General features: G+C 41.9%; 1 protein-coding gene across 1 annotated transcript; it reads right to left on the bottom strand.

Moving 5' to 3' along the window:
• Positions 1 to 509: 509 nt before the first annotated feature.
• NLRP10 (NLR family, pyrin domain containing 10) lies at positions 510 to 9,191 on the bottom strand. The gene is made up of 2 exons (XM_006885604.1): positions 8,909 to 9,191; positions 510 to 2,281 (listed from the first exon to the last, which is right to left on the bottom strand). The coding sequence occupies exons 1-2, from the start codon at positions 9,189 to 9,191 to the stop codon at positions 510 to 512; spliced, it is 2,055 nt and encodes a 684-aa protein (XP_006885666.1).
• Positions 9,192 to 11,154: the final 1,963 nt, after the last annotated feature.

Genomic DNA, 11,154 nt, shown 5'->3' with positions numbered 1-11,154 from the left:
TAACAATTGGTGGTGGTGGTGTTATGTGCTATCGAGTCACCTACAACTCATAGCAACCCTATGTACAATAGCCCTAAACCCTGCTCTGTCCTGTACCAATCCTATTGTCTCTTACAGACCTACCCCTATTACCGCAGTCGTGAATCAATCCATCTCATCGAGTGTCTTCCTCTTCTGCATTGTCCCTCCACCCTCTTAAGCATGACATCCCTTTCCAAAAACTGATCCCTCCTTGCAGCATGCCCAAAGTATGTCAGATGAAGCTTCAAAATCCTTGCTTCCAAGGGACAGCTTGGTTTTGCTCTCTCCAAGAAGGAACTGTTTTTCTCTCTTAGCAGTACATCGTATAGTCAATACTCTTCTCCAGCATCACCACTTAAAGACATCACTCACTCATAGGAGGTTATAATTAGCTTAAATCACTAGACAAATGGGATTTTTTTTTTAAACTTCTAAGCCTCTATATATTCCTTCTCTTTTCTATTTGTTCCTCTGTCCTTCCATTCCTTTCAGAACCCATTATCAGTCTTATTGCTTCTGTCTTTTTTGCTCTGTCTTGCTTTCCCCAATGTTCCTGTCTCTGTAACCCAACATTCCTCTGCCACTTCATCTCTATTGTTTCCATTTACGCACTTCTCCACCCAACTGCTCATAACTCTCTTGTCTCTAGTGTCTCTGTCTTTCCCGTTAGAAGTCTCATTTTGAGTTCCTGCTTCATTTTCTTTGTCCATAGGATGACTTTTTTCTTCCTCTTCCTGCTCATTTCTCAAGCTGGTTTTGACAGAAAATGAGCGTCCTTTGGATCCTTGACTTACATTTTTATTTTTCCACGAAAATGATGCTTCACTCATCTGAACACTATTCTTTAGGTCCTTTATTTTAGACCCATTCAGGGAGAATTCCAAATTCCAGGGTCTACTATGTCTCATAGATTCCAGTTGCTTTTTTAAATCCTTCAGATTCTGCGTTATTGTGGAAGAAATTTTGAAGCATAACTTTAGCTCCAAGATGGAAGCAGTCTCCCCATTTTTCAGTATTTCCAACAAGAACCGTACATCAAGAGTCCTATCGTCACTCTTTGTATCCAGAAGCCTCTTCAATTCGCTGTGGGACTCCTGGCCCAGCTGATTGTGCTCCTCTTTCACCAAGTAGGAAATGGCATGAAAAAATTCCTGGAAGCTAATATGGCGGAAGCTGTAGAACCTTTTAACGGCAAATCCCTCGTGGTAGTCAATGCTGCTCAGGAAATCAGCAAGCCAGGGTCCATCTAAATTGTGCTTCCTGAGGTCAGCTTCTTCAAACAGAAACTGCTGCTTCTGGATCCCCTCGGTCGCCAAAGTGCACAGACCAGTCAGGGCACTGTACCGGGGAAGGTTCAAGCCATCCCCATCGTCATTAGGTGGCAAGAAGGTGGAGACATAAGCCATGTAAATGTCAGTGCTATTCCTAAAGATGTTTGATATTTCCCTACCTCTCTCCATCTGTCTTTTTATCCAGGAACACACCATCCAGCAAATACCTGGAACTTGGCATTCTTTATGAAGAACTTTATATCTTTGTACAATGTCAAAGGCATTTCTGGCTTGCTCCTCATCTGTGAAATAGAAGCTGAAATACCGTCTCTTCTCCTCCTCAGAGAAGCCTAAAATATGGACATAACGCGGTTTTTTCAACAAGCCCCTCAGATTCTGCAAAGCCAGGGGCCGAATTGTGATGAAAAGAGAGGACTTGCAAAGTATTGTTCTTTTAATTAGAAGATGCAGCTCACATTCTTTGGAACTCAAACTTGACTTCATCAACTGCTCAGCAAAGGACTTCTGCAGCTCATCAAAGCCATCCAAGATGAATAGGAGACGTTCTGGATGTCTCAGAATCTCTTCAACAGGTGCTTGATTGTCCCCACAACACCAGCAGAGAAGCTGCTCCAGTTTGCACCCTCGCAGCAAAACCACTTCCCTGCAGCTCACGTAAAAGACATAATCAAACCGGCCCATGAAGAGAGTGCCCCTGGCCCAGTCCAGTACCATTTTTCTTGCCAGTGTTGTTTTACCTGTGCCAGCAAGACCCTGTAGCACCACTGTGGATGTGTGATGCCTTTCCCCGGAGCCAAACAGATCCTCCACTAACACCAGTTCCTGCTCCAGAGTCGGGCAGGTGGATACTTCTGGGCTTCCTGAGCTGGATCCACTCACCAGGAGCAGGTGATTGTAACTGCCGTTGATGCCCACTTCTTGTTTCTCCTCAAGGCAGCGCACGTGCTCTCGGTATTTTTCTCTGTAATCTAAGCCAGACAAGTGGGTCATTAAATGAGAGATAAAAAATACAAAGGTTGTTCAAAATCTGGCTTCACCCCCCATGCTCTCTAGGTTGTATTGCCCTAATGGTCATAGTTCTGGCTCCATGGGATAAGACCAATTTGCATGTGTATTGCACATGTAATGTATACATCCAATGAGTGTGCAAGGGTGTATTTTGTGTATGTAAATACTTGTGAAATTTGAGTGAATTCTTTTTTTTTTTTAGTGAATTCTTACATCCATGTGTTTGTAGGTGTATATTTAGAGAGTGCATGTGTTCTGTGTAGGAAGAATGTATGAGTGTATATCTATATGAGTTTTTATAAGAGCATGTATGTTGTGAAAGTTTTTGTGTGTAAGAACGTGTCACTAAATGTGTGTAATATCTCTATTAGAAGACATGAAGCCCAAGAGAAGGGATAGAAATGGAAGCTAGAGAACAGCGTGATAATAAAGATAAACCAGGTTCTAATACAGATGTGAGTGAAGCCTGCACATCACTGCTTCCACTGCTGGTGAGCTGGCCTCCACTCCAGGCCTAGAAGCCAGGGACCACAGGCTTCTCCCCCTAAAAACAGCCTGCCACCTTTTCAGCTGAGCTTGCTCTCCCAGCCCCTGCACAGGGGTCCATGAGTCACAGGCCTCCTAAGGAAGTCCACAGGACACTGCTGCCACTGCTTGTGAACCTACCCTCTGACCCCAGAGCCTAGGCCAGAAGCACGCAGGCCACAGGATTCTCAGCCTAAAGACAGTCTGCACTAGGGGAGCTGACTGACCTGTGATGCTCCTCCCCAAATAAAGGCCCTTTCCACAATGCAAAAAAAAAAAAAAAGACAGTCTGCTGCCTTTGTTCCTGAGACTCCATTTCCTGCTCTGGTCCAAGAGTAAAACAATGGTAAATCTCCCACCAAAACCTGCCGGCCGCTGCTGCTGCAGTTGAGACCAAGAAAACTGCACTCAGAAGCTACCTCATGGATACCACGAAGAAACTCACCTATCAAGGAAATGACTAGGAAAGACAAAACAAGCCTTCTCTTTAAAAAACAGACCAAATCGGGAGCCTAATGAATACCCGGGAGACAGGCAGGCAGAAGGAAAACATTTTTATGGAGTTCCAAGATTTGATACTGAAGAAATGACAAATTATGCAAGAAAGAAATGAAACCATTAGTAAGATATGCAAGAATTTTTAAAAATCAATACAAAAACCACAATGAGATACCATCTCACCATAGTAGCATGGCAATGTCTAATAGGACAACAAGAAATAAATGTTGGAGAGGATGTTGAGAGATTGGAACTCTCACACACTATTGGTGGGATTATAAATTGGTACAACCACTCTGGTACGCAGTTTGATAATTCCTCAAAGAGCTGAACATAGAAACTCCATATTGACCCAGCTATTACACTGCTAGGAATATACCCCCCACGAAATTAGAACTGAGACACAAATGGAGATTTGTGGACCAATGTTAATAGCAGCATTAGTCACAATCACAAGAGCATGGAAACAGCTCCTATGTCCAACTACAACTGAACTGATTGAGAAATTGTGGTATATTTACATGATGGAATACTGTGCAGCACTCAAGAGATTTTTTTAAAATGCTATATAATGCAGGAGAGATTAGACAGCATTAGGCTGAGTGAACTAACTCAGTCTCATAATGACAAATATAAGACTATTATTGTAAAAATAGGAGGATAATCAGTAAAAGGTATATGGGGGCTCAGTGAGAGCAGAAGGGTAAGGATGGGTAGGGGGGACATCACAGGGTCACACAATGTGGTGGGTGGAGAAAAGGGGTAAAGGAAATGGGAAAGATCCGGTGGGGACCTAAAAAGACAGGGCATAGTTCAATAGTGATTAATTTTATAAAACACAATGTAAGGGAATGAGTGTATGAAACATAATATCAATAAAAGAAAGTATGAAACTCACACACAAAATCATGACTATGTACATGAATGAAACCCAATGTATATGAATAATTATATGCACACTCATAAAAATACAGAGGTAGAAATAAAAAAAGATAATAGCTCATTTTATAAGAGAGATATTTATGGAAGGGAAAAAACTAAGGAAATTGCAACACAGAGCAAGACTGAAAAATCTAGATCAATTGTTAGAGTGCCTGAATTTTCTGAACAAATAAAAAGAATTTGAAGTTCTTTTAAAAAAATCAATACAAGACAGAAGATACAACCATCACTGTGCTAGAAACAAGAGAAAAACATGAAGCTCAAATCAGAATAATAATATTGAAGAAATATCAAACATGTTAGAGGGACAAAAAAGCAGGATAGAAGAGATAGAACAGAGACTCAGTGAAATTGAAGAACCTTAATGAGAACTAACTAGAAAAATTAAAAAATACAAAGGAAAATTAAGAAAATGCAAGAATCACGTGGAATGTCATTAAACAAAACAACATATGCACGATTGGGACTGCAGAATAGGGGATACAGGAAGGGAAAGCACTAAGAAAATTGTGGAAGAGATATTAGAAGAAAATTTTCCAGGAATCCATGAAAAATGAGTGAAGAAGCTCTATAAAGACCAAACACACTAGACCCCAAAAGAAAAACATTAAGACATATCATAGTTAAACTCTCCAAAATCAAAGACAAGGATGGAATATTAAAAGTAGGGTGAGAAAAATAGTCACCTACAGAGGAGACTCAAAAGATAAAGCTCTCATTTCTCAGTAGAAACCACATGAGAGGGGGGAGGAAAATGGGATGGCATATACAGAAGGCTGAAAGGAAACAATTGCTAACAATTTCAAATCAAATATAAAGGAGAAATTAGATCATTTGCAGAAAAGTAGGAACTCAAGGAATTCATGAAAATAAGATCAACTCTACAAGAAACAATTGAGAAATTGGGGTACTTTACACAATGGAATACTATGCAGCACTAAGAACAATAATTTCATAAAATAGTATATAACATTTACTTAATTGCATTAGGTAAATCTGCTGTCAGGGATCTTTCCAGAGTACTGAGAAACAACTATGTCAGTCTAGAGACTAAGGGGAGCCTGAACCAGTCCATGATCTTCTCAATTACTCGCTATGCATTAGAAAGCTGGATAATGACTAAGGAGGATAGAAGAAGAATTGATGCCCTTGAGTTGTGCTGGAGAAGAGTGTTGGACATATCACAGATTGCCAAGAAAACAAATAGATCTGTCTTGGAGAAGGTGAAACTAGTTTCTCCTTGGAGGCTAGGATTTTGAAGCTCCAGGTCACATATTTGTGCACGTGGCCAGGAGACCACATGTGTTGGTTAATCCTTGGAGAAGGGCATCATGCTCAGAAGGATGGACACAAAGACCCCAGATGAGATAGATGGATACAGTAACTAGGACAATGGGGGTAGGTGTATCAGAGTCAGTGAGACTGGCCCAGAACAGGGCAGGCGTCAGAGTTGTTGTACAGAGGGTCATTATGAGTTTCAGGCAACTTGCCAGCACATAACAACAACATAGAACATGAGAGAGTCTAGAGAGCATTATGCTGAGTGAAATAACTTTGTTACATAAGGGCAAATACTACATAAAGTCGCTACTGTAAAAATAAGAGGATAACTGAATAAGATAATTATAAATGTTAAAAGGGGGAAAGGGAGAATGACAGGCAGAAAAAGGGGAGGGTGAGAAAATCACCAGGATAGCAAATGTTAGTGGGTGAACAGGAAGTGAAAGAACAGGAGAGATTCAATGGGGACTTGAAAACATGGGGTGATAATGGGTATAGATCAATAGTAATTAATTATATAAGATAATATATATATATATATATATATGAAAGATTGTCTAAAATATAATTTACACAAATAAAACACAATGTATATGAAAAATCATATGCAAACTAATAAAAAACGGAGGGGGAAAATGATATATAATATAAATGAATACTAGATAGTGTAGATTTAGAAAGTATGTAATAGCCAATTCTTGACTGGAAGTACTAAAAGGGAAAGTTTGCCGTGGGGATAAGCCTGTTAAAACCAGAATTTGGTAGTGAATACTGGGGCTTAGTTTAGAAGAAAGATTACTTCCCACCCACTACTTGGAGAAGATTTGCATTTGAATGGATTTATAAATCCACCTTGGACTTTTGATTGAAGAAGTTTGAATTTGAAAGAAAGAAAGAGCAGGAAGAAAGAGAGGGGGAAAGGAGAGAATTTGACTTTTTAAAACTGGATGTTTGACTTTTGAGGCAGGATAAAGTTGGTGCCAAGGAGAGCCCCCTTCCAAGACTTGAAGTTGATGGGAGCTGACAGGTAGGCTCACTCATAGTGATCACCTGGATCCACTGGAGTGGAAATAGGAGTCATGCAGCAATGAAGAGATAAGCTGAGCTTGGACATATTCCTTCAGAACCGTCCACCTAGTATGCATAGATGTGTGAATAAGAGAAAAAGGGCTGCTGGCTTGAGGAGCAGGGAGTCGTGAGGAGTCCTGACTTGTTGAAGTGACTCCACGGGCGGGAGGGGCAAGGGGGCCTGGGTGATGTGGCTAAGACTGCGTAAAGGGACCAGCTGGTCTGCAATGCAGGGAGAAGTGCGGACTTTCAAGTTGGCAGCTCTTGTCGGTTTGGACCTTGCCACAGATAGCTGGGGATTAGTTGACCAGAAACCAACCAGATGAAGACAAGATGTTCCATGCTATGAACTAGCGATTGCTGTAAACTGATGGTTTGCTCTAACTGGACTTTGCTTGTGGGTGTAAATGCTCACGGTTTCCAAACTGAATAGAAGATTCTTCAGCAAAAGGGACATGCTTGTTCGCTCAGAGCACTGGTTTGATAGGGATGGGGAAGTCAGACATTGTCTATCTAAGATGGGACATTAAGGCATTAGGCATGAAAGAGCTGGCTGACATGTTTTCACAAATATTACTAGTAAAATGATTTTCAGGGTAAAGTTAATTTTACAAATACGACAGTTAATGGCTCAAAAAGCCAGAGTTTAGACTGTGGTGTCAAAGGTTTATTGTTCAAAATGGTTTTCCTAGTGATTGAGTTTGATTTTTGCACATGGATGGACCAGGACAAGCGAATGGTGTGTGTGTTTGTTCACAAGAGGATTGGCTATTTTTGCCATTAAATTGAAAAGATTCAGCAGACGAAATTAAGAATCTCACCACCAGCAGAGAAGAAGCAGAGAATGCACAATGTACTTCCTTTGGGGCCAAACCTTCCTGCACCATTCAAACCAGGGCCTGCAGGAGCAGCTGCTACAGCAGAGAACCAGAGATCTGATGGGAGACAGAGCTGACCTTGGAACTACTACCTCACAGAACCAGCACTAGGATACTTCGGTCAAGTTTGTTTGAGGATTGGGTGGGAGACTCCATAATTGCAGCTTTGTAACACTGTCTTGAAGCCATGAAGCTGAAGGCTGAGGTGCCTATGAGCACATTTCAGAAATTGTCCTGACAGAGCACTTGTATCCTGCTGCAAACCTACATTATAGCCTTTGAGTTTCCCTAGTAAGCTCCATAATTTTGGGAGGAGGGGAAGAGTTGTAACAGTAAGGACAGTGAGAACTCCAGAAGGGCCAGGTACAAGGCCAGAAGCCATAGGCTTAAAATTTCAGGAGGTAATCCCAGAGATGAACGGTTCAAATCCACCAGATGCTTTGCTGGAGAAGGAGGAACAGTCTCCTCCTGTACCAGTCAAATCTGATTTGACGGCACACACACACACACACAAATAATAATAATTTTTTAAAAAAAGAATAAAAATAAATACATACATACATACTTCAGGAGGTGAAGGGAGTCTGTCCTTAGGTAGCTGAGAGGATCCCGATGTGATAGGACCTGAGAAAAACCTATTCTAAAGGTCAGAGGGAGCTTCTCTTAAGGAGACCAAGAGGAACCTGTCCTTGGGGGCTGAGAAGAAACCTGGACAAAAGAAACTGAAAGCTGTGCTGAAAGCTCCCTGTCAGGGAGGCTTTGCCTGTGTGCTTCCTGATTATGATCATAAGGTGTAGTAAGGTGTAGTGTGCAATCTACAACATAAAGTTAAAACCAATTTTTTTTTAAAAAAGAAAGATTCCCTCCCTCCTCCTCCGGCTTTGGAGAAAATGTTGAATCTATTGAACCCTTCTGTTTCTGTATATAGCTCTTAAGAAGAAAGAAGGGCTATGCCCAGTTATCAATAGATCCCCTAGTCCTCTACCAGAAGGGATGATAGGCCATTTAGGCTCCATGCCTCCCTATTTTGTAGGGTGTTATGTATACGGCCTTTACGTATGTCACCCAAGATTTTCAAGCCCCTTTTTCAATATTACCCCTGTCTCTAACATTACAACCAAAGGTGAGGGGGGAAAGCATTATAACCGTTAGATACTATAGTCCTTCTGTACAAAAGCTCATGCTCTCCATCCAACAGTTATCAGAAACCTTGGCTGAGGATCGCCTAGGACCTTGGAGTATTAGGCTTTCCCCAGGCAAGGGCAGAGAGGGAGAAGAGGGGGAAAGGCATAAATTTGGAGGAGGAAGGAGGCACACATTCTAGAGGATCTCTTGAAATGCCATGAAAGAGATCCTGATGACATCCTAAATCCTTCTTTCCTCCGCTGTACTCACCATTCAGACAAACAAGGCTGAGCTGGCCCACGAGTTCCAACAGATTCATCTTTTTCAAACTCTCAAGCACAATTTTCACGGCCTCATATGCTCCATATATTTGAATGAGTCGAGAGGCCAGTTCCACGCGTTTCAGGTCTTGCAGCTCTCCTCGAGTCAGCTGCTGATGACCGTCCCTTGGGGTCATGATCCTCAAGTGGAACTTTAAGGTCTTGAAGCTTTCGTCCTCAAGGTCGTTCAAGGCAAACAGCAATGTCTCCTCGGGGCCACGAGACAGAGTCATGGTGAGGAGGATGTGGAGTGGTAGTCAGAGCAGTAACCTGGAGAAGAGAGTGGAAGAGAAGCTCCTGCTGAAACAAGAACAATCTGGAGGCACCTCAGTCGCTCTATGTTTTGGTAATTGGAAAACTGTTGCACAGAGACTATCATCAAAGAGGTATAATAGAGCCCCCCAAAAAATGAGCATAGGTGGTTCCTTGCCATTTCCTCTGTGCATCTTTGCCATATGACATGTGTGACTGAATAGGTTTATTAGGTAGGGAGATGTGGAGGTGTGTTGATCTCTCTCCATCCCTCTCTCCATTCTTTCTCTCTTACGCACACATTATTAGGCCCTGTCTGCCTCTTTAAACATTTTGGGTTCAAAAATATATTTTTTCACTTTTTAGGAGCAAGCCTGCCCCTGGGTATCTGGCCCTATGCAGACCAGGAACATATTTGCTAGGAGTGTTGTGACATGACAAGTATATAAAAAACTATACTCATCAGACCATCTTCACCCATCAGCATCACTGTCTCTGTCATACCTAGGATTTCAGAGTTGAGCATGTTCTAACTCAGCAGAGACACTCAAGTCATAACAAGAACAGTCTTTGAGTAGATAGATAGCAGTCTTTGAGTGTTTACTTTATGCTAAATGCTTTATACAGATTCATTTCTTTTTTGATCATCTCAGAAACCTCAGCAGCTATTACTTCATGTAAGAAACTGGAGACTCCACATTGAGGAAATCTGCTGTCAGGGACATCTCCTAAGTGCTGAAGAACAATGATGTTAGTCTAGAGACCAACGTACACCTGATTCAGGTCATGATCTTCACAATTACTTGGTATGCATCAGAGAGCTGGGTAATGACTAAGGATGAAAGAAGTCAATGCCTTTGAGTGATGGTGTTGGAGAAGAGTATTGAACACACCGTGGACTTGTCAAGAGAACAAACAGGTATATATTGGAGAGGGTAAAACTAGGTTGTTCATTGGAGGCAAGAATTTTTACCTCACATGCTTTGGGCATATAGCCAGGAAGGAGCAGTCCTCAGAGAAGGACATTATCATAATTGGAAGAATGGAGGGACAGCATAGGAGAGGAAGACCCCAGATGAGATATATTAACACAGTAATTGAGGTTGTTGTTTTTGTGTACCGTTGAGTCAGAACTAACCCATAGTTGACCCTTCGGCGGGTTTTCAGAGGCAGTTAATCAAATGGGAGGAGATTGCCTATCCTGCAGCTGGTCTCCTCAAACCACATGCCTTCGGGATTTCAGGGCAGCTTCTTGCCACTAAGCCACAGGAGCTCCCTAGGAATTGGGGTAATTGGGGTAGGTATGTCAGACACAGCAAGACTGGCTCAAGATAGAGCAGGATTCACAGCTTTTGCTTTGAGTTGCAGGTGAGTCAATAGCCCATAACAACAACAATAGCAACCTCCTCAGAAATTGGGTACTCTGAGAGAAATAGATAGCCCAGTGAGCATAGCGCATTATTTAAACTGTGGTCCAAAGCCTGGAGACACACAGCGGCAAAAAGACAAAGATCTGAAAAGCAGGTAGCCTCTCTAAAGGAAGTGGTGGTGTTATATGCCATCAGGTTGTAACTGACCTATAGCTCACCCTGCAGTAGCCTCTGGCTAAAGATTATCAGAAACTGAGGCATTTGTAGATGCTGAAGTACCAAGGAAAAAGAGAGTAGAATCTTGAGTCCTTAAAACATGGAATTAAAATGTTGCTGGGACAGCTCTCTTCAGAAGAAAGGAAGCAACAATTCATACAAAGGTTTTGTGGTTATTATTAGATACTATTGAGTGAGTTCTGACACAAAGAGTCCCTCCATTCAACAGAATGAAACTTGGCGCAATCCTGTGCCATCCCCATAATCTCTGCTCAGAGAATAATCGAGTTACACCTGTGAGTTGACCTGTGAATAGACTCTACAGTCTGAAGTTATGGTCGCACATCAGTGGAGGAGC

Source organism: Elephantulus edwardii, unplaced genomic scaffold (assembly GCF_000299155.1).
Source record: "Elephantulus edwardii isolate Elephantulus edwardi_28Jun2011 unplaced genomic scaffold, EleEdw1.0 scaffold00044, whole genome shotgun sequence".
Taxonomy (NCBI): domain Eukaryota; kingdom Metazoa; phylum Chordata; class Mammalia; order Macroscelidea; family Macroscelididae; genus Elephantulus; species Elephantulus edwardii.
The sequence above is the reverse complement of the archived record's forward strand: the minus strand, read 5'-3'. Positions and strand labels throughout refer to the sequence as shown.